The sequence below is a fragment of the Rhodofomes roseus genome (assembly GCF_022264815.1).
Source record: "Rhodofomes roseus strain CIRM-BRFM 1785 chromosome Unknown C8Q71scaffold_16, whole genome shotgun sequence".
In the NCBI taxonomy this organism is placed as follows: domain Eukaryota; kingdom Fungi; phylum Basidiomycota; class Agaricomycetes; order Polyporales; family Fomitopsidaceae; genus Rhodofomes; species Rhodofomes roseus.
The window spans coordinates 1-26,241 of NW_025952972.1; the positions used below are offsets into that span (position 1 = coordinate 1).

The following is a 26,241-nucleotide window of genomic DNA, read 5'->3' on the forward strand; positions in this document are numbered from 1 at the left end:
TCGTGGCCTGTGTACTCGGCCACGCCGTTTCTTCTCAGATGCCCAAGCGACAGATTAAAGAGCTTGACGAGATTCTTGATGACACCAGGAGTTTACTTGAGATGGTTATCGAGAGCGGTCGGCTGCATGACCCTCAGTATATCGCCGAGACCTACAAAGCTCTGAGGATGTACGTCCTACCGCTACTGCAGTGTTCGGCTCAACCTAAATTGATTCGTGGACCCTAGTATGGAACGACACGCCTTGGACCTCAAGATACTCACGTACCGTGCAGGGACGCCGTTGCAGCAACTACACGCGATTATATTCGGGTTGTTGTACGACATCTACCGTCTGCAGAACCGGGCGAAGAACCTACGCGTCAACATTGCTGTGAGTAGTACGCTCTTGAAGTATCGTGCTTGTCACTGATGAAAGGTGCTGTGTCAGAAATCGGTCCCGATCGAGCAGTATCAATCCGATGTTGAAAACAATCTGCAAGCTCCGGAGAAGGGCCCCCTGGTCTGAAGGCCCTATCGGCATCAGGTTCGACATCTCCCTATCCCACTACACTGAAACACCGTTCATCTTTCTGCAAACAGACCACCGGCTCCCACCCGTTTATCGTTGTTACCGGTCCGGTTCAACTATGCGTATATGTGACGCGCGAGTCTCAGATGTTTAATATGTCGACATCGAGACTCGAGCAGTGGTGGGAAGTGGTTGTGGTCCATATAGCGAAGCTGGGTAGAAGGCCGATTTCTGCGTTGGGTGCTGCTTTATGCATGGAGAAGGAAGGTCCTCTCGGAATGTAGTTTGTATAGCGATTGCGACTAGACGCGAAAGCCACATTAGGATGTAATTATGAATGTATGTTCTCTCGCATCATCGGAGTGGCACGAGTATGGAAATATGCAACACAGCTGGGTATCAATTGGATGTGATGCAATGCAAGCAAAGCACAGCAGGGTGGAAGATACGAGGGGTGGAAAGTACGAGGGAGGGGGAAAGCACGAGGTGGTGGAAGTACGGGGGGTAGAAAGCATGAGGAAAGCGATGCATAGCGTTCGTTGGATGATAGAAGGCATACGTGATGAACATGCGCTGGGGAATAGTAATTGTACAAACGTGTCGACTTCGTGCAGAGACAGTCCTCAGCTGCCGCGGCGCGATCTCCGAATCCAGCTCGCCCGTCGACGCCGTCTTATCAGTGTTCGCAAGAAGAGAATCCTGGCTGTACGGTCAGCCATGCTTATCGATACGGGTGGAACGAAAGACGGACCATCCTTGGTAGATTGTGGTGCTCCGGTACACCATGCACAGTCGAGCTTGGACTCCGCACGAGGTACGGGAGCGTCACCACTCCAATTGATAGTTCCGAGTCTCCTCGACTCTCCTCAATTGCTGAGACTGCGATCATCATCGACGGCGCGATTGTCCGCGCGATCGTAGACGGCGTGCTCGTCCGCGCCAGACGATGATTCCGTTATGGGAGTGAGGGGTAGGCTGGCCTCGAAGACTCCACGCCGCCTGTGTTCAACGTGATTGCATCGATTCTGCAGGACTCGTGAGATCGCTTGACGCTTCTACAAGATTGTACTTTGAGCGTACCGAAATCATCGCACGTACTTGCTTCACCTCGTTACCAAGGCGGTGGAGTGCGTATGACAATCCACAGAAGAGACCTTTGGCCTGCTGCACTGTGGATGTAGCGCTGTAAGCGCTGAGCCTAAGCTCATTGGATCGAGACTGAATCCTGCAAGCTGATTAAGGCCAGGTAGGTCCACTGCACGAGATGATACGTACCTAGCGAGAGTCCGCCTAGTACCGTCGATGAATTCGGGGCTGCTGAGGAGCCCCTCCTCAGCTACTGAACGCAGCAGTTCAGTTGTTTCAGACAGGAGGATCTCCAGGTCTTTGGCTTTTGCCATCGGTAGTTGGCTCTTTGCGAGCATGTAGGACGCCGGAACAAGTCCAAAGACGCCTAGCACCCCCGTAACGACGCCCAAGACATTGTAACTGTTGCCGCTGGCCATGGGCACAGCGGCGAGGTCCTTTGAAGCAGTCCTAGTGTTTGTGACTGGAGAGGAGGTCCACGTTGTGTGAAGGTACGGGAGGAGCAGCAGCCTCCGATCCTTAACCTCTAGCAAATACAAGTCCGACCGCGCCCTGCCGGACTTCCGATAGGAATAGACTCAGCTGCGAGTACATGCGGCATACATGTGCGAAGAGCATGCTGAGCGACGAAGCCTATGAGGCTGTCCGGACAAGCTTGACATCGACGCACGATTGCAGCGCCTTCCAAGTGTGGATTATCCTCGACCAATGGACAATAGGGTTCAGACGCCTTGACATGAGGCTTGTAGCCCGATCAGAAATCGCCGCCCAAGAATTGTAGGCTCATGTGTGCGACTTCTGAAGGGCCGAAGCGTACTAGTAGGCAGTGCTCTAGTACGCAGCAATCGCCGGGCCGTGTGCATGATACGACCCTGAGGAATGTCGCTCCTGGGCTATGCGATTTTCCCCAGCAACAAATGGTTCTCTATGGCAGACGTTTCAGACTTCAGAAACTCATGTCTTGCACGCGCATGCAGGATCACTGTGGTACCCACCTTCCGCGCTCTTCCGTGTCTTCGATATTCGTTTAGACTAGTTCTGGATGATCACCACGGTCGTCAGGCGACACCGCTAGGAGGAGCCAAGTAGAGTTGGACTTTATGTAGTAAGCGGAACAGTGAGATCATTAGAGTTTGAGAAAACGAGCATTCCACTGATCGACGACTCGCATTGCCAAATTCGGTAACGACGTCCTTCGCAGGCACGTGCTGTCAGTGTCACTCCACGGCTAAATGGATCCCCTCCTCCTCCTCCTCCTCCTGAGACCTCCTCCACACCAGTAAGTAACTTAACTCATAATGAGTCAGTCAACCTTATGCGCAACCAAGGCGTCTCCTCTTCTTGCTCTGTGACTTCTGTTTTGTCCTCAACAGGATGACCGGGGATGAGGAAGTTTCGGGCGACGGAGCTGACCTCAACCGCTACTTTCCGAGGTCAATAAATTGTAGTCCATGCGCGCGCACCACGAGATGTCAACCAACGGTCTCTTTACTCGGTATGAGCTAATGCATCTCGTGTATGAAATCCAATTTTGCCCTATGTTCCCTGTTCACTTGCAGGAGACACGACAACCCAGTGCTTCGACCGCCACCGAAGTGCGCGACCATTCTGTCTGAGCGCGTCTTTTATGACGTTGCTTCTGTTGCACAAGGAGTACATATGTGATAAGGTAAGCTCAGTATAAGCTCAGTATCGTATATCTCGTTCGGAAGCGACCATCCGAGTCGTTCAGCGTCACAGCGTTGCCTCGAGGTCAACCTACCTGTGTCTACTGACTCTGGAGGCCCATCGTTGTGACTCGCATGTGGTATGTAGAGAACAACCCATTGAAGGAGTCCATGCTCTGCTAGGATCGAATCGGGTCAAGGCCCCGTACTGATTACTACCGCCACGGTCCTCGGAACCCTTCAAGCTTCAAGGTCTAGCAATTGACGAGCGAACAACTTCGACCTCTTTGATCAGCAAGTAATCTTCCCTTGCAGTAGCGATGTGCTGAATTCACACATAGGATCGAAGAAACGTTCAGACCACTGTGTACAACACGGTACCCCATCCCAGCGACCCAGAGCCGGCGCTAAATGACATGAGCGCTTCCACACATCGCATCGGGACCACCAACCCCCAGGTCACTGCCTCAGCTGGTCTTCGAGGACGTCGTCCACCATTGGAGGACGATACTTGTGAGTACACCATCCACGTTCGCCTGTTGTGTTGTGGTACATGACCTGATCCGACTACAACTACGAATGAAGCCGTCTATATCCAGGTCCACAAAACGCGCTCACCTGGCTTAACTGCATAGGTGTGTATGAACATCTGTTGCAGTGTCGTAACTTGATGCTCCACAAATAAGGTTATACTGAACTCTTCGTCTGCAGTCGTGCACACCCTGGCGGACAGAACTCTGCGCCCCCAAGTAGTCAGTATTGTGGACCTTTTGACTAGGACTATAAGAGTGGTGACCATGGTGTCGAAGGCTATGGTATAAAGGTACGCCCCCCATCTTGACACAGGGCGTCTGAGACTAGTGCACGACGTATTGCTCTCTCTGGACATCCAAGTTGTAGTCGTCTACCCCTATGATGCATCGGTACCCCGGTTCCCTGAGTCACAGATGCTTTCTCGCTGACCATCGTTTCAGTGGAGACGCCCTGCGGTCCAGCAACGAACACCCCCTCGTGGTTCACAGCCTCATAAATGAAGAATGCATATCTGAACACCCTCCGACACTTCATGCTCTTGGCGTATCCATCGTGCTCGCAAAAATCTATCCAATGTATTGCTTGAACTGCGAAACACACGGGTATGGGAAACATGTACACTTGTTAGCCCGTCGCCTGCACCAAGTCCTTCGGAGTACCGGGAGCGTCATGGACCTCAGAACGTTCATGCATATCTGCGACGTTTTCGAGTATTTGGGGGACGCGACTAGGAACATGTAAAGTTCTTCTCCGCCTTACCCAGAAAGTCATCAACTCATTCTTCCTCCACAGGTATGTCCATAGGGCGTGCTCACTGCGATACATGACTGGATGCGAAACCGAGACACAAGACCGATTTTGTGAATCACAATCGTCGAAAATTTGGCTGGAACTCAGGAAACGAGCGTATGCTAGAGGTGTACGCCGAGCCGACAAACGTATACGTCATACAAGCATCGATGCGACCGATGATTCGCGCTGCTATCCTGCACACCCGCTCTTCAACGCGAGCCAGGATGCACCTTCACGTCACGTTCTCTTTCCTCAGGACCGATGGAGTAATCCGAGCTACATGTACGTCGTGCGACAGCCTCATGCCACGTAATTGAACAAACCTCACCTTCTGACTCGTTCGTCCTCGCAGCCCGCTTTACAGCTCTGTCCAATCGCCAGACACGCCGCCCAAGCAGCGTTCTGTCTCGCCTGTTACAGCACCTCATGATCACCTCTTCCCAGACGACGTCGATTGGGCCAACTATTACTGGGGATTTCCGCGTCGTGCTGACGGGCGAAGACCCATGCTATACTCCCTGCCTCGACGAATCACCGATCGCATACCCATCGAACTCATCGACATCATCATCAGTTTTCTAGGAGACGACAGACGAACTCTGCGGGCATGTATGTCCGTGTGTCGACATTGGTACGGCACCAGCGTTCGCTTCTTCTATAGCGACATTTCCCTCTGCAGCCGCCGTCAATTCGATCAGTTGGTCCGCATTTCACGCCAATTTCCCAGCGTTCGAACGCTCCTTCACCGGACACGAAGTCTGTCTATCTCGCCCAGCGACAATGATCGGAGCTTTTTTCACGCCACGCCTCTCGTCTTGGCCCCATTCTGTCCCAACGTAGAAAGCCTTACTCTCCAAGGGTGCCCTCGGAGGGAGGCCTACCACAGTTTCAAGTTTGCTCAATCTCTTCATCGGTTCAAGCGCGTCACGCACTTGGCATTGCGGAGCTTTGCTCTTGGTAGCATCGCCAGTTTGACGCGCATCATCTGTGCTCTACCAGCACTAACAGAGCTCGAGCTTGCTCGTGGGATCTTTGCTGGGCCGTCAGCACAGCGCAACACGGGGAGACCGGCTTTTACGGTCCACTGTCCTGCTTCTGTACCGAAGCTCAAGAGGCTCACAATCATATCCCTCGAGACAAATTTACTCGAGCGACTTGCAGATTGGCTGGTTTCCTCGAATGCTTGCGAAAGCATCACTTTCTTATGCGTGGAGCAGGACTTCGCCGTCAATCTGACGGCTATTACAGAACTGCTCCAAGCAGTCCGACCATCCATAGAGCAGTTACGCCTGATTGACTCCGGGCCAGGTAACGAAACCTTTGTGCTCAGAGTTCTTACAGTTGCTAACCAGGACTTCCAGGTTATCCCTGCTGTCTCTTCATGCTGCACGGCGTCAATCTGCGTTTCCTGCAGCTTGGCTACAGAGCCTTGAATGTACAAACCAATACGGGGACTACGCCATCATCTCTAAGACTTGTCGACCAATTACATCAAATTCTGTCTAGTCTCCTCAATTGTCACCTGGAACGGCTCAGTCTCATCGTCGACCTGTCCTCGGCAGTGGAATATTACGGTCATAAGACGGACAGGCTCGATTGGACACCTCATGACTACCAAATGCAACGCGAGTTGCTCGCCTTGATCGGCACACCCTGTTTCAACCGGCTCGCCGACGTCGACGTTCAATTCTCCGTTGCTCAAGACCGGCGCATGTGGAATCAATCCGAATTCTCAAAAGCCATGCGGATTGTGATGCATAAAACACAGCATCTACTTCGCCCCTGGCATGATCGCAACATACTCGATGTCTCTTGTCGTAGTCGACTATCATGTTACGGTCCAGAGAAGCACCGCCGAAAGGCAATATTGCGGGGCTTCAAGCCGCGAGGAAAGGTTCTTGTGGGCAGGGCAGGGTCATTCTCCGACTCCACGCCAAATTCAGACTCTGAATGACCAGTTCGGGATAGTGCCGCATGTTTGTACAGTAGCATCCTGACCCATGTACCGTTGTCCGTGTTCCACTCTCGCGGTTTGTTGCTGTGTGGCATGAAATACTATACATACAACATGCAATACTGGGTATACTATCCACTGCAAGAATCCGACAATGTAAGTGCAAGAGCGGGATCAGTGATACAGACATTAGCACAGGCGCTATCCTAGGTCCACTCCTAACCAAACCACCATCCCAATGCAAGCCAAGCGCGTGCGCCGATGCCAATGCTCTCCCTCTACATCGACCCCAATAGCGACGCACTACATGCGCCGCAACCCACGGAGCACCTCAAGTATGAGTCACGAGCAATATATTACTCTACAGACTCCAACGCCCACCCGCAGACAACCTCTGGATGTGCCATCACCCAGTGTCCGTCGAGCCAATTGTCCGACGTGGACTAGTCCACCCCGACTCATACCACTGCAGGTGGACAGCTAGAGTCGGTCCAGGACCAACGAGACGATGTCGACAGCGCGGAGCAGAGCAAGGAACAGATGAGGGTATCCAGGGAATATGCGCCGATGAGGATGCATGAGCGCACGAGAAAGGGCACAGCAACTGAGAGGTCACGGTGATCTTCGTCCGGACGGCACTTCGCCCGGGAGCTCCTCGGGCATCGACAAGTCCACCAAATCTACGCCAGCGCCAACAAACAACCGTTGAGCATACGTCGACCACTAAAGCATGAACAAGACACCCACCGATTGGACTCGTGAAAGTCATCACATAAGGATGTAGCCTCGGGGCACCTCTCCTATACCCCTCGCGCGTCGCGCCCCATCGCCGCTCCTCGCGTTCCCGCCCCCGATCGCTCCCGCTATGCCGCAACTGCAGCTCATTCTCGCCCTCTCTAAGCAACGGCTTCGTCGACACATATGAGCTCGCGCGTCGTGCGACGTTAACGCTCTCCGCCCACGCCGGCGAGTGAGCAGACGCCGACGGCTGGCGCGCTAGTGGTGGAATCGCGACGCGCACCGCCGTCGGCGAGTTTGGTGGGGACAACGCATGTTGTGGTATTTGTAGTGGAGATAGTGAGTGCGGAAAGGGGTGGCGCTGGTGTAGGGCGGAGTGCGCTGGTGCTTCCTGAGGAGACCAAGCGCCCGCCGTTGTCGGCAGGATGATCTGTGAATGTGGCCGCGAGGGCGGCGAGGATGACGAGGGCGGCGGCGTCTGCGTCTGCGAGTTCCGTGGATACGGAAATGAGTGTGGGCGGGGATGTGGATGGTGGTCCCGCGGGTGGTCATGCTGGGCATGGTAGTGGGAGTTTTGTATGTGCGTATGCGAGTACGGCGGCGCGTCGCCGTTCCCTTCCTCGTCAATGTCCTCGTCTGCCTCCTCAATCGTCCCGCCCCTGCCCACAGCCACGTCGATCATACTCTCATATGGACTCACCGCCCCGCTTGGTGGCTCGCCCTCCCAGGAACTTGGTCCCGCTATCGGGCCCATCCCGCCACCTACCGCGCCCATACCCACCCCACCCGCTGCAGAAAAATGTTGCTGTGCATATCCTTGTGTCCGTGGCAACTGGTCGAGGCTCGCGATATGGTGTAGCTGAGGGTGGGAAAGGGCGCCCGTGAAATGAGGGTGGCTTGAGAAATATGCAGAGGTGGATGGAGAGAGGGACGATGAGAGGACAGGAGCTGAGTGTGTTATCGACGGCGCATGTGATAGGGAAAGCGAGGGTGCGTGGGCGAGGATGGGAGTGCTGTGTGCTTTGGGTGAGTGGTGTACAGTGGACGTCGATGTCGCTTTGGGCTTATAGCCGGCCTCGCGCAGGATCGAGCGCGGGAAGAATATCTGCGATAGCATGAATCGAGAAAGCCGTACGTCAAGAGAGCGGGAGAACGGGAACACATGACGACTGGTGAGCAACCGTAGGAATCGTCATTGAAGAGCAACGCACCAAGAGTGTGATCGCGGATGAGACGAAACACCCCACTCCCCCAATCATAACCAGGAAGTCTATCACCCAACACGTCATTCGTTGCACTCGTTCAATCATCCAAAAGCGATCATACCTGCCGACACCCTTCAAGCCCATCAGCCTCACACGCCATATACCGAAGAAATAGAAAGCCACGTACAGATGCGAGTTCAGTGGATGGCTCTGCCCAATGATCCCATCCAACGCGAGCATCAACAGCGGCACCGTAAACAAGAACCTAAACACCACTCTCGCGAGCTACCCCATCCACCCGATCAGCACCATACCCGCGAGCGAAGATACGAAGAAGCGCGCACTGACGTTGAGCTGATAGAACGTCGCCAACCGGACGACGACCGTCGGGTCCGCACCCTCCGCCTTGACGTGCCGGATGAAGCGCGGAAAGCGCCAGAGGACGTACAGGAACGCGACTGTCGTGCTCAGCGAGCCGCCCGAGCCGCTCAGGAAGATGTACGCGTCGAGCTGCAGGGGATGCACGCCGAATGAGACTGGGAATGAGGAGCGACGGATGGCCAACCGCACGCGGGTGTACATACCGTGTTCAGGTGTCTCCGTGCGATCATGCACGTCAACGGCATCCCAATGATCGAAACGATACTCCCTAGTGATGATGAGTGTTCGTGAGTCGCATGAGGCTAGATGCATACACACGCACCCCAGTACCAGAACTTGTACTCCCAGCTCTCGAACCACTCGCCCTTGTCAGGGTTCTGATGGAGGAGGTACAGCCAGAAAGCGAGCTCTGGATTACGCAAACCATGCATCAATACGTCAGTCGTCCATCACATAACCAAGACAGCCGATGATCAGAGAGGACAGACCTTCAAGATGGGTTACCCTTCATGCATCAACGCCAGGTCAGAATGCGATGAGCGTGACGATACAGGAAGATGATTGAATATACGCACAGCTCGAGTGCCCAAGCAAAGCTGAAGATGAAGTTCAGCGGGAGGATCCACGACCGCGAAGGGTCGCTATACATCTCGATCGGGCGAGGGAAGACTATTAGCGCCAGCAGAGCAAATGTTACCACATATTTGCATATAAAGAGCAGTCGATGCAGTCGTCCAGCATGTCAACGGTTTTGCACGACACGCAGAGCATTCAGAGCGAGAGACCCGGAGAGCGGGAAAGCACAGTAGACGCGCGAGACCAACCGGCAATCAAACAAACCACCGTTACGACGCAGCAGCAGAAATAGCACAGTTGAAACCCCGCCGATAATTGATGGTTGAGATCCGAGGCAGCGTCGCATGATCATATCGACACCATAGTGAAAATGGCCAGGACGAAGTGAGGCGACGCGTCAATGTGGGGGAACGCCAAACCATCACCGAGACGGAGACGCGCAAAGGACGGACGGCCAGGCCACGGCAGCGATTGGCAGGGGATGAATTCCGTCGGAGGTAAGGGATGCGCCGAGTCGGTCGGGGTAAGTGGGTGGGGACGGGAGTACGGGAGTGTGATGGGCACAGGAAGGGTGCGATGCGGACCATCGAGGCAGTACCGAATAATTTCGGTTGGGTCGTGAATGTCAGTCCCGAGCCAGTTGAGTAGATCAGAGAATCCGTAGCCAAGGTAGAGCAGAGATGGGCGAGTTAGCGTAGGCGTCCAGCGAGGCGGAGCGTAGCCGACAGGAAGCCCATCAACAAGTGGTACGGGGGGACGAGGTGTCGCCGGATCAGTAGGGCAAGTCGGGGACCAGACATTTCGGTAGATGAAGCCGTGACAGGTCAGAACGACAGAGGAAATGAGACAGCACCGGAGTCAGCGGGGTATCGGGGCACCGAGGGGGCAGGGAAGGGAGCAGTGGAACAACATAGATGACACGCACAGTGAGTGAGGGGTGAATAACGAAAGTACACATATACGCACTTATATTTGTCGTGGGTAACACGACGAAGCCTGGTGGAGCATGCATCGTGTCAGCAGGGAGGCTCACGGCGAGCGGCGTGTGCGAGACAGGGTGGTAGGCCCTGCGTTGCGAGGAGATTAATGACACACCTTCGCGGTACTTCAACACCGTATAGGCGATGCTGTATATTGTGAACAGCGGCACGCTTGCTAGATATGAATACTATTGTGACCACCACGCATATACCGCACCCAAGCACGCATATATGCACGCAAATGAGTAATTCATAACCCGCCGTGAGCAAAACGCGTGCAAAAGAGAGAACGAGGGCGACGCACAGTCATGACACGCTTGAACGCGCCCGGCTGGCGGCCGGCCGACCAGCGGAGACACTGGAAACGGTCGTAGCTCCAGAGGTGGTATATCAGAAAGCCGAGGAACTGCCCGACACCAAATGCAAGCCATCCGAGTTCGTTCCAAAGGCAGTATCACGTACCGTTGGGGCACCACGCAGCACCCACAGGAGCCCATGCAGCATGCATATGCAACACGCGGACATAAGAGGCGACCACGCGTTGGATCACACATGTATGACAGAATCGAGCATATCAATGTTGGACGTGCCCGAGGACGCGAGGAAGCATAGACACGCACGAGAACGGAGAGGATGGCCCACAGGAGGTACGCGGTGGGCGATGCGTTGCTCATTACTTGGCCCCGCCAGGGCGGCGTGTGCGGGCGTCCCCGAATTCTCTTCCGCGTGGGTAGGGTCTGTCTGGGGCGTCGTCCACGACGACGAGCACGTCTGGTAGTCGGGCGGGATGGCAGGGGCGGGGGACGGCGGCGAGGACGACGAGGAGACGAGAGGGCGGAAACCTGAACGGAGGACACGAGCGGACGAACGAGCCACCCACGGCTCGAATTCGATCCAGGCACCCCCCGATTCGGCTAGAGACCCCGCCAGGCGCCCGGGACCATCCTACGAAGATCAGATCGGGCGCGACGCGGCCCCATTAATTCTAGATATATTCTCCGCCCGCCTCCCGCTGATCGCCATCCTCTCAACGCCCATGGCGACGCGCTGACCACAAGGATTTGTTTCAAACTGATTTACGGCCAACCACCGAGAGAGAGAGACTCAGCGAAAGCAGGAAGGAGGCAGAAAACTATCTATAGATAGTCATACAATTCGAAGACATATCTCGGTGACCTCGGAGCAACTATTCAATTTGACTTGCGCCGGACGGACAAGCCTATCCAATCATCGTTCGTCCTCTGTATTTGGTAGCACGGAACAACATCGTCGCTACACTCCGAGCCTAACTTCAAGAGGCTCCAATCTTGTCCTTTGCGGTGAGGAGACCTGTTCTCTCGCGCCGCGGCGTTGAGCTTACTTGCAGTGACTACCATGGGCTGTGTCATGATCAGGGAACGACAGACATCAAGAGTCTGATATTGCAGTCACTCAGAGGAAGTCTGCGTTGCTCACCCCAATTACAGCAATCATGGTCGCGCAGCGACATATTGGTACTGGGTCAAAGTCGCAAGTTGTGACGATTGCACAGCCTACGGGATGGGCGTGTCATGGCGCAAACCGTTTAACCAATAACTCCCTCTCGGTATGGATTCCTGTCGAGTTTACTTGCAATATCACAGTACTCACTCTCGCCGTTACGCCGCCTGGCAAGTGAAATGTAGGCAGCACAACCCCTGTCAGGACATATAAGTAGTCGACTCCGATCACCTGTCATAACCCGCAGCCTGCTATCAACGCTCGTGCGCTGGTAGTATAGAACGTGGTTATTCAGGGCAACGTTTCACTCTCCACTCTTCCTGCCCTCTATCCCCGTATCGCGCTCCTATCCCATATCTTTGCAAATCCGGACCATCTTCCATCATGTGCAGTTCGTAACCAATCATCTGTTGGGACCGTCACGTCACCGCGGCCGCTCATGTTATCTTCGTTCTCAGCGCGGGACAGACCAAGCCCTGTCCGAGCCAATCTGCCCGCGACGATCTCTCACATTCGCAATGTCCGTTACTTTCCGCATCCGCGCATGCCAACGCATCGATCCTGTTATTAGACCAAACTGACTCGCCCGTCCGTCATCAAACTTTGCCTCTCCACAGACCGATGACCACTGACCTCAGCCTCATCATTCATTGACTTGGAACCAAGACGCCGAACGTATCCAATGCGCACCCAGCCAGGCACCGCGAAACCGATAACTCATCCAAGCCGCCGCACTGGCATCGGACAGTCAATAATCCATGCTTCTAGCTCCGTTCCTGATGCATAATGAGCGCAGTAAGCTAGGACGTCCCACCCAGCGGCCCGTACAATGGGTCGCGATCGGAAGGGTGATTTCGAAGTAGGTACTAGGTACGCCCAATACACCGTCTCGAGCGTGTGCCATTTAATCTCCAGGAGGCTCGGTGCCGCTTATCTCCAGGCACCTCAAGCCCAAAGGCGCCGCCGCACCACTGAGCGCACGGAGGAAAGCTTGGCTGCGCAGTGACGGGCCGCTCTATGATGGTGTCTCCATCCGAAAAGGTCGGGTTGAGAGCCAGGGGGGACCACCATGATCGGTCGCGAAGGTAGCAACTGGGTCCGACTTGTGTCGTGGTTGCTCATAAATTACTCCTGTCCGTTCTGCAGCACCAGCAAAGTTCGTCCAGCGAGAGGTGGTACCTCTTTACGCACTGCCGACTATCGAGCTCGAGCTCGACTATCGGCTCTCCGAAAGACGTCCCTACCTATCCTCGCGGCAACAGCAGGAGTCCCGGAGCAAACCGTCAATCCCGGCATTTTTCCTTTCTCAAAGCTGCGTGAGTAGTGTTCACTTCCAGACGCACCTCCACTTCTCCAGGTTTCTGATGACAGAACATAAACTCTCGACTCTTCGAGCTTGGGAGCATAACGCATGTTAGCATCGCCCGGAGCGGATTCAGGACCGACAGCGTCGACACCTCGCCTGGAAACTTTGTGTAAGTATCAGTCGCTTCACGGTAACTCGGTGCTGAAAAGGCACAGTTTGGTATGCACCATGCCACAGGCGCAATTAGACCGTAAGACGGCCTCACATACTTGAGACCAATTATGCAAGATGGATACATGAACTTGCCCCGCTCCGACTCACATCTCTCCGACGACTCCATGCGCGGGTGAGACGGCGGTGTGATGTGCGGGAAGACGCACACGACACACAATATAGGCAAGGATGGGAAGATCGATTACTATATCGTACATCGTATGTAAATCTCAGCCTCAGCGTCTTCTCCAGACTCTCCGACTTCTTCAGATTCTCTGCAGCAACACGGGTTCCGCCATCCTCAGCTCATATAAAACGGTCGTAGCGGCTCACGGAGCAGTAAGCACGGTGGACATGAACTGCTCATAGTTGAGCTGCACCCAGCCATCGCGGTCCGCGTCGAGGCGCTGGAACGACTCCGTGAGCTGCTTGACGGCGACGCACGCGCGCACGAAGCGGTCGAACGTGATGCCGTTGGCGGGACCGTGTCCGGCAGCACCTTGACGTATGTCTACCCCCAGGGGGTAGCGCAGTGAGCGTTGGTGCTGCGGAGCAAGCGACTAATAAACGACGCACCGTATTTGCGCTCGATCAGGTCGAGCAGACGCGGCGAGAGGTTGTAGCCAAACTGCGTCAGCGCATCGCGCAGCTCGCGCACGTCGATCGTGCCGGAGCGGTCGCGGTCGAAGTGGCGGTAGACGTTCTGCCAGTCCTTGACGTACTTCCACAGGCCGGCGAACTGCGGGGGCGTTGGTCAGTCGGCGTCTGCGGAGGATAGCAGATTACTGAGCACGGACCTCGTTGTAGCCGATCGATCCGCTGCGGTCAACATCCTTCTCGCGAGGTCAGCTTCAGTATTTATAGAATGGATGTTGTGCTAACGAAGATGGTCATGAGCATCTTCACGGTGTCGAGGTCAAAGGGCGTCCAGTCGCCATTGATGAGCGCCTTCTCTGTGGCCCCGCATTTCAGTCGTATTCCGCATTCGACAGCGAGCTCATGAGATGGACTTACGTAGCTCATGGGCACTGATCTGCCCGCTTCCGTCCGAGTCAACAGCGGCGAACCAGTTCCACAACCTATACAGCAGAGCCACCACACGATCAGCGACGTCCTCCAGATACTTGACTCTGTGACTCACTGGGGGTCGACCCCTGGCGGAGGGCCCGCTGCCCTCCTTGGCGCAAAGCCTCCAGGTTGTCCTCCTGCTCCATATCCCCCACCTCCGCCGTATCCGGGTGGCGCGCCCGTCGGAGGTGCGTATCCGCCACCATATTGCTGGGCAGAGATGACCGTAAGATAAGATATCCCCAATGAATGCAATTACTTACGCCATAAGACATGATTCCTTCAGATGCAGATGTTTTGGTTCAGTTCAGTGAAGGTGGACGTCGAGAGCAAGGATTTAAAGGAGGTGGAGGTGGCGATGGCTATCGGCTGGTGGACCGCCACATACTTATGCGCCAAGCCCAAGATACGCGCGTCTCGGGCGCGTCACGCGAGACGCGTCATCCACGTGCACTCCACCCGCGACCAGGTGACTGACGCGTTACGCGGCGCCAACACGCGACTAGCGCGTGTTGAGTTCCTTCAGCTCTCATACCATCTACCGCCCAATTGCGCTACCTTCAATTGCTTTTCTTGCTCTTGCTTGCTTGTTTTTCTGTACTGCACAAGCTATGCGATTTAGGTCCCCCGAGGATCCAGAGATCAAATCAACACAAGAACTGATCGTCTTGCAGATTGCAAGCGACACGCGCGAAACACACACCCGACGCGTCCTGGTCCGTTTGCCTGGGAGCTATGAGGTACTTTATGACTTAGGTATGGGTACTCTACCGAATCCGACTCACATTCCGTCCCTCACAGGACCTTGTCACTATCGCTAACCAAACATTTGATCTCGCGGTCGATGCGTCCGGTGTGCGCTTCTACACTCAAGAAATCGCGGGTAACAAAGGGGTCAACGTAGAGATTACGAGCGACGCTTGGGACGCGGTCAAGACCGTCCTCACGTCAGTGATAGTCGAGCCCTCTGACACGGATGCCCGAGAGCCGAAGAGAGCTCCACGCAAGAGCGTCGCACCTCCTCAACCGGATCGCGTTATCACACACGATGTAGGAGCTGCACCCACAAAAGACGTGATAGACGCAGCAAGGCGCTTGTCTCGCATGAGCCTCGCGCCTGAAGGCAACCGACGCCGCACTTCGCGCCGCTCGTTTGCACCGCTCTCGCCGCCACGCTCTACGAGAGTCAGCCAAGGAAGCGGTCCGAGGAAGTCCAGTCTTCCCCCTAACGAGGAGTTCGATGAGGAGAACGATGAGTTTGAGGAGGAGGAATCGGTCGTCTTCCGGAGCAGGAGTGTAGGCAGACGCCAGGTCATCGCTTCGGAAGATGAAGAGGATGAGGAGGTCGAGGACGAACTTCACGACGAGCTACACGAAGACGACGGCGAGGACGATGCAGTAGAAGGATCTTTCGTTGTAGACGAGGAGGACAGTGCGTCACCGCCGCGGCAGCCATCACCGCAGCAGCAGCAATCACCGCCGCCGTCGCAATCCCCTAAGGCGCCAGTGTCAAAGACTGAGCGACGAGGGTCGGAACAGCGCAACGGTACGTAGTCCAGTGCTCTGCTCAAGCACTACCTGACGGCGAACATAGTCTCACAAGCAGCAGCAGCACCGTCGCCGAAAATTAAGCAGGAGCGTGACGCAACGGGAAGTACCGCACCCAAATCCGCTATCAAGGAAGAGCCAGTTGCAAAACCTCAAGCGTCCGGTGAGCTTGGACTGTCCCGTCTCCGCATTCTCGTTGAAGTCTGTTTCTGACAACGTACGCAGAACCGCCTTTCCCGCATCCGCGAGTCGGGCCCGACGAGCGCTTCGTCGTCATCATCGAGTACGACGACGGCACTAGCGACGACATGCAGACGATGTTCAAGACGCGGGGACGCCACACCGTTTCGAAGGTGCTCACGCAAGCCTGCAGGACGTTCGACATCGATGACTTGTATGATAGGTGCGTACGTAGGGCTGCGTGCTAATAACCTCGGTGCTCAACTCTCCGTGTCCGTGTCGCATAGGGCGCAGCTCCTAATGGTGATCGATACGGAGGAGGATGGTGAGATCGTGGAACACAGGTACATATGCCCAAAGACTATGACGATGGCGAACGTGGGTGCAGAGCCGGAAGCGAGGTTTATCGTGCAAGTGGATGACGAGGTGTAACCACTGCTGTCTCGATTGTGAGACAGACAATGTGCGATCTAGGTCAATACCGTGGGCCATGACACCCATTCTTCCCTCCCCGGATGATCCATGCATCTGCTGGATATCTTTGTCAATAATTTTCTGTTCTGTTATGGCAACCGGCCATGTGTTGTGGTCATCCTAGTACGCTCCAAGATTGAACTGACAGGCTCGTACAATGACATCGCATATGATCACATCGTCCCGCAACACAAGCCGTAAATCGAAGGTCAAGACAGTATAGGGGTGTTTTAGCACTCCGGGGCCAAACACCCATGCAACAGAACCATTACTGTACACATACGCTACATGATTGAACAGACGCATGGATAGGGATATACGTTGGGTACTGGCATAGTGGTACAGTGAACGCGAGGGTGAACGTTTACAACCGAGTCTGCATATGTGATGTTGACATCAGGAGAGAGATACGGGGCGTATGTGTGATTTGCTTGCGTATTGTCGCGTCGTCATATATTATCAATTTGCTCTGAGACGCGCCTGCGAACGCGGAGCGATCTAGCAGCGTCCAGTGTGAGCGGAGCGTTGTACGCACCGGATGCATATGAACCAGTTCTTGGTGACGCCCTTGTCCGATTTGTCGCCGCACAGAGTGGTTCCGCTGTGACGCCAATCGTGATATTAGACCGGGTCTTTGTCGCGAACGGGGAGAATCATTTCGAGTCGAAAGTCGCGGTGATCCGGCATAGTATGCCCGCATACGCCAGGGCCGCTGCCGCCGTCTTTTGAATGTGTATGGTAGTATTCCGCCTAGATGTGGTCGTCCACTAAGGGGTCGGTTACTATCAGGTTGAGACATACCGTGGACTCGGTGCAGCCTCTTTCCGATGTTTCCCTGCTACCCACGAGTGCATTGATTGACTTCGACATGTCTAAGAGGACGGAGCTAGCAACAGGATATTGAGTCAGGCATTGTTGAGCTTGGTAGCTAGCGCGACGACGAGATAAAGCTTACAGGTTGAGCACCTGAAGGATCATGCTGATGCTGTTGGCTGTCACATTCAGCTGCTGTTTGACTTCGGAAGCCTCCTCTGCGTGCCAGAGCCACCAGCTGATCTTCCGGCATGTACGTGTAAACACCTTCCCTCGCCTGCGACGTGCTCCAAGCGTAGCGTCATAGCGTTCGACCCTTTCCAGGAATCTATTTGTGACGACGTCGCATTTCTCGACCTTGTCGCGGATGGATGCGGCCACAGCGGCGTTCGAAGCCAGAGCCAAAGGGACTGCGACACTGTTTATGATGTCGAGATCAGCGCGAAAGCCGTGCACCTCCTTGACCGTCTCCTGGTAGTCTTTGGCTGACCCCTGAGCGTCGCTCAGGGCCCTATACATGCAATTTGCCATCGACAAGATTGTTGCGATGTCCCCGATGCTGAGAGGGACCGACATGAGAATGAGTGCAAGAGCTAGAGTGTGGAGCAGAAATGGGCAGTCTGTGCAACGATCCGGTGGAAATATGCTGACTGGCAGCCCTTTATACGCCGGCGAGTCTCATGCTCATGGGCCGGCCTTGTCAGTCATGGCTGACTGCTGAACAGCAAGGCCAGACATAGCCCGCAACTACCGTTCCACCACATGGAGGAGCAGGAAGGGTGGTGGGCATGAGTTGAAATAGAGTGGTCGGTGGACAATGAACATTGTTTGATCGCTGATCCGCCTTTCCACCGGGAAGGTGGGTCGAAGGTGGAACGTGGAAGAGTCGAAGGCGCCAAGGTTACTTCCTAAGTTATATCAGGTCGCGCACATGGCTCGTGCATGGCACAGAAGGACGGATCCACCTACGTGGTAGTCCAAAGCGCAGTTCATGACACAGAGTCATGCATGGTCGCGCCCTGGGCCTGAGACTCGGAACTGGGGCGCACTGCACTGTGCATGCGGACTGTCTCTTGGTCAACAGCGACACGAATAGATTACTCAAAGAGCACGACGGCAGGACTGAGTCAACTCACAGTACGCTCAGATTACTTGTCCTCATCTAATACTGTAATCGTTGGTAGGTCGTAAGCACTACGATGCCTCGGCATTCCGAATCGTAGACGAAAGCTAGTGATATGCCATATTCTGACTGCATGGCGGCACGTCGATATAAGAAATTTGTCGACCAACTTTGGCGTGCAGGCCAAGGCGAAGCGGAAACCAACTGGGAGAGCTGGAGAAAGGCAAGTCATTATAAGTATGCACGAGCGCCTGAATGTACTGATATATATGGAGCACGTGACAGTCCACTGTGTGGTGGTTCGTATTGAGCGCGCGTAGTCTAAGTAACTTACCGAATACACTTCGTTCTCCACAGCTCCACCCTTGACTCGGAGGACATTGCCAATATTATGGCCCTTGCATTCGTTTCGACGTAGAAATGAGGGCTTGAATGATCGCTCTTTCGATGGTCCACAGTTTACCTGAGCCTCAGACTCGAGTGAGCCCAGTAGGGGTCAGCGATCGCTACTAAGTATTATCGTCTTGGCACAAGCCTTCATGCGTCATGGTCGCACACCGGCAAGAGTGTCTTGAAGCGATTGAGGGGGTTGTAAAGTACATGATCCTCCGCATCGGAGTATAGAGCATTGCCATTAGTGACCGGATAATGACATGAACGTAGCCTGCCTAGGAGCTATGATGAAAACAGCAACCTCACCCATGAGGAAATATTGACTGATAGGCAGTAAGTACACCTAGATGAAGTAGTACATTGACAGGATCACATGGTGGAAACAAAAGTCGGTGTGGATCACGGAGATGGGCTCGGAGGCTCATTCGACAAGGGCTCAACCGGCTGACCATTCTTGTCCAACGGCCAAAAGTTATTCTTGAAGAAGCAACCAGGGTCATACTTGCGCTTCAGCTCCGTCAGACGTGCCCAGTTCTTGCCAAAACAGGCCATCGTTCGCGACGGAGGTTCATGCCGCCCAATGAACTGCAGATCAAACATCAGCGCCCAGACGCATGAAGAAGAGCAGAAGACGCACGGACGGGAACGGCCCGCCCAGCGCGACCTTCCCGATGGTCCCGTCAATCCACTATCATCGACACACTCTAATCACCACACGGACCCACACGAACAGAGGGGAACCACGCACCTCCTCCGCGGATTCGATGCACCTCGGATCGTCGATGCCCATCTCCCACTGATGCAGCGCCGCGACGGTCCACACCGCCTCCCGCTGCTCCTTCGGAATCGGCGTGTCCTCGAAATCGGCGATAGCGCCCCCGGACAGTTCGAAGATCCACGCTGCGATCGATGATCAGCCAGGCGTGTATATGAGGGGGAGGAGGAGGAGCACTTACTGCAGCCGATCGGTGTGTTGGAGAATTGGATGACGGTCTGGTTGATGATGTCGTCCGGGAGGGAGTGAATGAGTGACGAGCGGATGAACCATTGCCGTCCAGCTAGCATAGACCCAGACCTATTAGACGTCACGTCACTCTCGTTGAAGATGGCCGACTGACCTTTCCCCCTCAGAATCTGAGCGACGCTATCCTGCTGCGCCAAGTAGCTCTTCTCGTTCACCTCGTTCAGCAAGCAGCGCTCTCCATCCCAGCTCGAGATCGCGTTCAAGTACTCCATACCCTGCTCCTTCGACCCGACATAGCACATCTGCACCACCACGAGCGAGTCCTTGTCCGCCGGGCCGGCCGTCAGAAGCACGTTGGCGTACAGCTCACGCGGAGCGCCCTTGATGCAGTCGCGGACGTGTTTGATGAGGGACGCGGCGGTAGCGCGGTGGAAGCGGCTGTAGAGGACATGGTCAACGCGGATATAAAGATAAGCGGGGATCGCGCACTAGATAAGGTTGCCTGCAAAGACGACGGGAACTGGGAACGCCCTGACTTTGTAGCGGGTGGCGATCCCGAAAGCAGGGCCAGCGCCCCGTATCGCCCACCATAGATCTGCAGTTCATTAGCTGACAGCTGAGCGGTGTGCTAGAAAGGACTCGTGCATACCTGGGTCGCTGTCTTCGCTGACGATCACGATCCGACCATCTGCCAACACCATCTCTATCTCGACGACATTATCGACGCTCAGCCCATACATCCGGCTTATAAACCCAAAGCCCGCGAGCAACAAGATCGACGAGCCCACCGGGTGCGCGGACCTACAGCACAGTATCCCGTCAGCACATACGCCAGCACCCACCGCGTCCGCACTCACGAAGGCATATGATACGGCACAACCCTCTCCTGTCTCTCCCCAGTCACACCGCTGTATCCCTCGAGCGGGTGCTCCGCCGTGAACATATCCACCTCCTTCTGGCGCATGCCCGCGCCCAGCGTCACATACGCGTGCGGGTGGACCGGGCGCGCCGGCGCGACCACGCCGAAGCCACCACCCTCCTGCGGGAGCGACAGCGGCAGCATGCCCATGGCCATCGGGAACGAGCCCGGGGCCATACCCAGTCCCATGGGGAGAGGGAACGTGATGCGCGGGCCGACGCCGGCGCTGGAGGCGCCTTGGCTTCCGAGCGAGCCTGACGCGGTGTATGCTGACCAGGGGGCCATGCTCATGCTCATGCTGGAGAACCCGGGAGTGAGCATAGTAGAAGACAAGCCGGACGCGAAGCCGAACGGGTTCGTGCTCGTCAGGCTCGGCGGGTGAGTGGCGGGAAAGAGGCTTTCAGCGGTCAGGTATCCGAAGGGATCCTGCAAGCGCGAGGACGGCGCGTCGGGAGAGCCTTTCTCGTCGGTGTCGGGCGTCGTGATGTGCGTGCCGGCTTCTGAAGGGTCTGAGCCTGAGCCTGAGCCTGAGCCTGAGCCTGACCCAGAGCGAGTCATGGCGAGTGGACCCGGTACGCCGATAGACTCACTACGAGCGGTGCTGCTGGAAGACTGACCTTCGCCTTCGGGCTTGCTCGCAGCCCGTTCAGGCGACGTGTTCCTCCGGCGGTTGGCTGGAGGCTTTCTGGGCTCTTCCCCGCCTTCTTCGGGGAGCGGTGGGCCGCGTAAGAAAGCAGCAACGCTATCGGACGCCGTGTCGTACGAACGCAGGAGATTGCGCCTCTCCTGTGTCGCTGCGAGCTTGGGGAGAGGCCGATTCTCCGCGTCCGCCCCCGGGCTGTCTTCTCGTCTCCGCTTCGTCCCGGCGCCGATGGCTGGCTGTTCAGCCTCATGGGCGGGGACTGTCGACGTCTCTGGCGGGACCTTGCCTGCCACTTCTTCCTTCTTTCCTGAGGGGCGGGCACGACCCTTACCCTTGCTGCCAAGCGGGAGCATATCGGCCAGCTGGGTCCAGTCCTTGCCGCCCTCCGCGTCCGCGACAGGTGGCTCGATTTCGCACTCCCTCATCATGCCTAGATCGACGATGAGATCGCCGGCGACCGACCAGCCCGCGGTCGCGTAACCGCCAGCTTTGACCGAGGGAGAGAGGCCATGCTTGCGGCAGAAGAGGACGATTGCACTCACGTCTTGCGTGTCGAGCGGCGAGACGAGGGCCTTGGACAGGATGGTGATCTTCCCGTTGAAAGTTTTGGCACGCTCGCCGAATCTAGATGCGGGGTCATCGGCACGAAATCAGTCCGTCAGGGCTGTCTACGAGTCATATAGCTGACCACGTACTCCGGGGCACTCCGACGATATACGGGGCCTTTGACAGCCGAACGCAACTCATCGTAGAGGGCTGGAGCAAAATCTGTTCCGGGTAGGGCGAGCGGTGTTGGTGCTTTCAGTGAAGGCATCTCGAGTGATTGGGGAGCCAGATCGAGTAGACGAGGCTATGTTGGCAATGCGAGGATCCAAGGGCTGCGGATCCTACGACAGATGTAGAAGTGAGCTCTCCGTAAGGCTGCGATCGCGTGCGAGACGTCAGGAAGAAGAGGCGACGGGGGCATGCCATCTGCATCAGCAAGGTTATATACGATCGAGGCCACTTGCCTTCCGCGCCTGAGCATCATTGACGGACCCTGCCTGCCCTCGAAGACATAATCAGCTGGAAGCGAAGCTGTCACGACAGAAAACCAAAGACATCAACAGCCGCACAAACGTGGAGCGCATGGCAAAAAGGCAATGCAGCCGACGTAACAGGCGTAAACTCTCGCCGCAGGCAACGTTATGGCCACATTCAGGGCCAGCGAACCCCGACGTGACCGACGCGGCGCCCCGCGGCCTACCGTGCGACCAGTCCACTCCTGCCTACTGTGGCGAATGTGACAGCGTCGGCACGGGAGAAGAACGCCAGTTACAGCCACAGACTGCTACGGAGCGCGAAAAGATCGCACTCGCGTGCAGTGGCAGCTAAGCTGAAATGCAAATTGAGCCCATAGACGCTTACCTGCGGATGCTTTCAGTCAACGATTGGCTGGACGATCCGCCGGACACTTGACAGAATGCACACACCTGCGCGTCTGCAACTGCTTTTTGCGGTTTAGTCGTCGTGCGCGCCGCTCCGGGATGTGTCATACTTGCATCAGTAGTTGGACAGCAGAATAGCACGGACAAATGACAGGATATCGCATATTCCTGAAGGCCTTCCAGAGAGATCGTACGCAGGCGGAGGCATGGGGGAGGATGTCGATGTTAATATTCCAGCCAGAGTCTGACCGAGAGGAGGCGCCGAAGGGGATGTGGGGCACCTGAGACCCAGGCCGATGTCCTCCTCCTCCGCATGCATCCCAGGAGAGCAGAGCTCTGGCACTGCTATATGCGCCTTGAAATGGTTCCTGAAGACTGTCGCATGTCAGATATGTCAGCTCGACCGGTTGGCAGTTTCGAAATGGAGGCACAACGGTACAGTCCCTCCGTTCTTGCTGGCGGTCCCGGTGCGAGCTCCACGGAGTAGGCCGCAGTCGCAACCATTGAATTGAAACAGTTTGTCACATCTTACAACATCGAGCATGGTAGATGGACGACAAGAGACGAGCGCAAGCAGATAGCGGGCGACACCCCGAACTGAGCGGAAGTCACACTAGTACTGCTTGAACGTGTCGTTCGTACTACTTCGTAGCAAGTCCTGCACGCCGGGAAGCGCACGGCTACTTGGAATGGAGCTAGAACGTATCTTTGCATAGAATGGAGAGCTCACCAAAGCAATACTTCCGTCCCTTCGCTGGAGGTATTCCAGGAAACCATGCGCGGTAGGCTGTAGCAGAGTCAAGCAGTGGCAGCCTGCTGCCTGGTAACTTAGTAGGTACCGTACCGCCACCGCCGCCACCGCCACCGCACCGTCAGCCACGTGACTGCCAACTTCGAGTCCGTCCCGACGGCCCGGCGGACCGGTGCGTCATACACCGGTGGCCATTACATTTGATCGCGACTGACATCGACAGAAACATAGGGGAGAACCCTTGGCCAGAACTCGTCAGTATATAAACCCAGCTGGCGAGCATGTGGACACGCAAATCGCAACCCCCACCCCTCTGTTTACTCCCATAATCCCGAACTCAGAGCCATGTCTCAAGGAAAGGTCCTGTCTCTGTCCAGCGGGCAGACGATCCCCCAAATCGGCCTCGGCACATGGCTGTCGAAGCCCAACGAAGTTGAGAATGCCGTACGTTCTGCCTTGAGCTCTAGATTGTTGTGGGGGTGCCTATCTGACACGGAGACGATGTGCGCAGGTCGAGCTCGCCGTGCGCGCGGGCTACCGCCACCTCGATCTCGCGATGATCTACGCGAACCAGGACGAGGTTGGGCGCGCGCTCAAGAAGGTCGTCCCCTCGGTCTGCAAGCGCGAGGAGCTCTTCATCACGTCCAAGGTCTGGAACACCTCGCATAAGAAGGAGCTCGTCGAGAAGGAGCTAGACGAGACGCTCCGCCAGCTCGGGACCGACTACCTTGACCTCTACCGTGGGTGTTCTTGCTCCTATGACATGTTTTGTGCCTGAGTACCGCGGCGTTGACAGTGATACACTGGCCTGTCGCGTTCACGGCGAGTCCGAACCCCGGCAAGGACTTCTTCCCGCCGCACCCGACGAAGGAGGGCTGGGTCGAGCTCGACACGGAGACGAGCCTCGTTGAGACATGGCAGGCGATGATCGACCTCCTCAAGACCGGCAAGGTCAAGGCGATCGGCGTCTCCAACTTCACCATCGAGCACATCCAGGGCATCGCCGATGCCACCGGAGTCTGGCCGGTACGTCCCGCGTCCTCTCCACTGTCAACCGAGCACTCAACTTCTTGGCTGCGATGTAGACCGCGAACCAGATCGAGGCGCACCCGCTGCTGCAGCAGGACGAGCTCGACGCGTTCTGCAAGGCGCACAACATCCACATCACAGCGTACAGCCCGCTGGGCAACAACATGGTCGACAAGCCGAGGCTGACGGACTACCCCGAGGTGCGCGAGATCGCGCAGAAGCTCGACGCGACGCCCGCGCAGGTCCTCATCGCTTACGGCGTCTACCGTGGGTACTCCGTCATCCCCAAGTCCGTACAGAAGGGTACGTCGCCTGCACATGCTGGCTGAGCAGTGGCTGATACGGTGCCGTTGTTTATAGAACGCATCGATTCGAACTTCAAGCAGGTCTCACTCTCGGAAGAGGATTATCAGAAGCTCGTCTCCCTCGGGAAGCGCGACCCGACACGGTTTAACATGCCGTATACGTATGCGCCCAATTGGGACATCAACATCTTCAACAACCCCGCCGAGCAGGCGGCCACGCACAAGCCGAAGGTAAAGTAAACGTGTGACGCGTCGTCTTGCAGTAGTGTGTGTAGGCTGTTTTCGGAGAAGAATCAGATCAGTGTAGCTGTATGCCATAGCAATTCAAAACGTCTCGTCGTCGAATGACCAACTTCACAGTGACCTCAACGACGTTGTGTGTGGCTGACCATCATTCCATGATTCTCGCGCCGGTGGTGGATCCTGTGGTCAGCATTGTAATGGGGAGGACAGCGGCCCGCTTTTGCGCGCCCCAGAAGCCGCGTGAGCCCAGAGCGTTCCAGGTTGACCGTAGGGTGCCGATCCGAAACTTCTGGCTCGAGCATTCGGAGCACTGACCGTAGTCAGCTACAGATGAGGACACCTACAGATGCTGTCTGGTATCAGGTATTAGATATGCACAGGAAGTGAGAGAGCGAGGGCGAACGAACGGCTGGGTGCGCAGCTATGACTTGCAGACTCGCTGTCAGACTGGCATGCGGCCTGAGTCCGCAAGTCATAACCATGCATATGTTGAGATTGCCACCCTCCTTAATCCTCAGCGTCTCTGTGTACAAACTGACATACCTCGCAGCGCATCTAGAAGAGCCTCCGCTCGGTGGTCGGAAGTGTAACGGTCCGAGGGGGCGCTCCGACCTTGTGTGCGCTCCGACAGTCTAGAACGAAACCATCATCCACACATCGCTGTGGCAGCTCCTGCGCGTTACGAGAGCCGGGGAGCCTTAGAGGAGCCCGAGGCCATTGGAAGTTGCACATGGGAGACGGTCTTCAATCAAGAGCAAGGACGCAGAGATCTGGTTGAAAATGATGTTTGTTGAGATGCATACTACCAAGGCCTAGACGCGGGAAGACGGATGTGCACACCGTAGGACCGCGAGCGGTACGCGGATGGATGTGCACGGTCCCGCCAACCCCTGACCATCGTCGCAGCCCGAAAATGCATATAAGGCCAGCCAAATCTCGC

At 55.9% G+C, this 26,241-nt stretch overlaps 8 protein-coding genes across 8 annotated transcripts; 3 read left to right on the forward strand and 5 right to left on the reverse strand.

Annotated features, from left to right (window-relative positions):
* Window positions 1-1,324: 1,324 nt before the first annotated feature.
* On the reverse strand, window positions 1,325-2,198 carry C8Q71DRAFT_154268 (uncharacterized protein). Its single transcript, XM_047916642.1, has 3 exons — window positions 1,786-2,198; window positions 1,591-1,735; window positions 1,325-1,535 (listed from the first exon to the last, which is right to left on the reverse strand). Exons 1-3 carry the CDS (start codon window positions 2,013-2,015, stop codon window positions 1,377-1,379), a joined length of 534 nt encoding a protein of 177 aa, XP_047776615.1. The 5' UTR covers window positions 2,016-2,198; the 3' UTR covers window positions 1,325-1,376.
* Window positions 2,199-3,873: 1,675 nt separating this feature from the next.
* Window positions 3,874-6,662, forward strand: C8Q71DRAFT_154337 (uncharacterized protein). The gene is made up of 6 exons (XM_047916644.1): window positions 3,874-3,898; window positions 3,975-4,186; window positions 4,238-4,534; window positions 4,590-4,871; window positions 4,942-5,897; window positions 5,951-6,662. The coding sequence occupies exons 2-6, from the start codon at window positions 4,176-4,178 to the stop codon at window positions 6,541-6,543; spliced, it is 2,139 nt and encodes a 712-aa protein (XP_047776616.1). The 5' UTR covers window positions 3,874-3,898; window positions 3,975-4,175; the 3' UTR covers window positions 6,544-6,662.
* Window positions 6,663-7,091: 429 nt separating this feature from the next.
* C8Q71DRAFT_154276 (uncharacterized protein) lies at window positions 7,092-11,296 on the reverse strand. The gene is made up of 14 exons (XM_047916643.1): window positions 11,044-11,296; window positions 10,728-10,829; window positions 10,539-10,611; window positions 10,410-10,439; window positions 9,443-9,536; window positions 9,356-9,372; window positions 9,190-9,276; window positions 9,071-9,135; window positions 8,835-8,996; window positions 8,674-8,771; window positions 8,608-8,618; window positions 8,493-8,551; window positions 7,291-8,386; window positions 7,092-7,223 (listed from the first exon to the last, which is right to left on the reverse strand). Exons 1-14 carry the CDS (start codon window positions 11,095-11,097, stop codon window positions 7,156-7,158), a joined length of 2,016 nt encoding a protein of 671 aa, XP_047776617.1. The 5' UTR covers window positions 11,098-11,296; the 3' UTR covers window positions 7,092-7,155.
* Window positions 11,297-13,423: 2,127 nt separating this feature from the next.
* On the reverse strand, window positions 13,424-14,764 carry C8Q71DRAFT_873242 (uncharacterized protein; the record flags this gene model as incomplete). Its single annotated transcript, XM_047928357.1, has 7 exons — window positions 13,424-13,932; window positions 13,998-14,160; window positions 14,219-14,254; window positions 14,304-14,374; window positions 14,436-14,500; window positions 14,563-14,699; window positions 14,753-14,764. 7 exons carry the CDS (start codon window positions 14,762-14,764, stop codon window positions 13,751-13,753), a joined length of 666 nt encoding a protein of 221 aa, XP_047776618.1. The 3' UTR covers window positions 13,424-13,750.
* A 336-nt stretch (window positions 14,765-15,100) lies between these two features.
* On the forward strand, window positions 15,101-17,017 carry C8Q71DRAFT_873252 (uncharacterized protein; the record flags this gene model as incomplete). Its single annotated transcript, XM_047928358.1, has 5 exons — window positions 15,101-15,229; window positions 15,291-16,035; window positions 16,084-16,200; window positions 16,263-16,440; window positions 16,505-17,017. 5 exons carry the CDS (start codon window positions 15,101-15,103, stop codon window positions 16,647-16,649), a joined length of 1,314 nt encoding a protein of 437 aa, XP_047776619.1. The 3' UTR covers window positions 16,650-17,017.
* A 424-nt stretch (window positions 17,018-17,441) lies between these two features.
* C8Q71DRAFT_859641 (uncharacterized protein) lies at window positions 17,442-18,080 on the reverse strand (the record flags this gene model as incomplete). Its single annotated transcript, XM_047927671.1, has 2 exons — window positions 17,442-17,577; window positions 17,647-18,080. 2 exons carry the CDS (start codon window positions 18,078-18,080, stop codon window positions 17,442-17,444), a joined length of 570 nt encoding a protein of 189 aa, XP_047776620.1.
* A 1,117-nt stretch (window positions 18,081-19,197) lies between these two features.
* C8Q71DRAFT_154582 (uncharacterized protein) lies at window positions 19,198-22,531 on the reverse strand. The gene is made up of 9 exons (XM_047916645.1): window positions 22,242-22,531; window positions 20,842-22,170; window positions 20,634-20,785; window positions 20,474-20,579; window positions 20,139-20,422; window positions 19,977-20,078; window positions 19,769-19,920; window positions 19,658-19,708; window positions 19,198-19,605 (listed from the first exon to the last, which is right to left on the reverse strand). Exons 1-9 carry the CDS (start codon window positions 22,358-22,360, stop codon window positions 19,420-19,422), a joined length of 2,481 nt encoding a protein of 826 aa, XP_047776621.1. The 5' UTR covers window positions 22,361-22,531; the 3' UTR covers window positions 19,198-19,419.
* A 1,398-nt stretch (window positions 22,532-23,929) lies between these two features.
* Window positions 23,930-25,416, forward strand: C8Q71DRAFT_770354 (Aldo/keto reductase). Its single transcript, XM_047924312.1, has 5 exons — window positions 23,930-24,168; window positions 24,236-24,464; window positions 24,521-24,750; window positions 24,810-25,056; window positions 25,114-25,416. Exons 1-5 carry the CDS (start codon window positions 24,070-24,072, stop codon window positions 25,296-25,298), a joined length of 990 nt encoding a protein of 329 aa, XP_047776622.1. The 5' UTR covers window positions 23,930-24,069; the 3' UTR covers window positions 25,299-25,416.
* The last annotated feature ends 825 nt before the right edge of the window (window positions 25,417-26,241 follow it).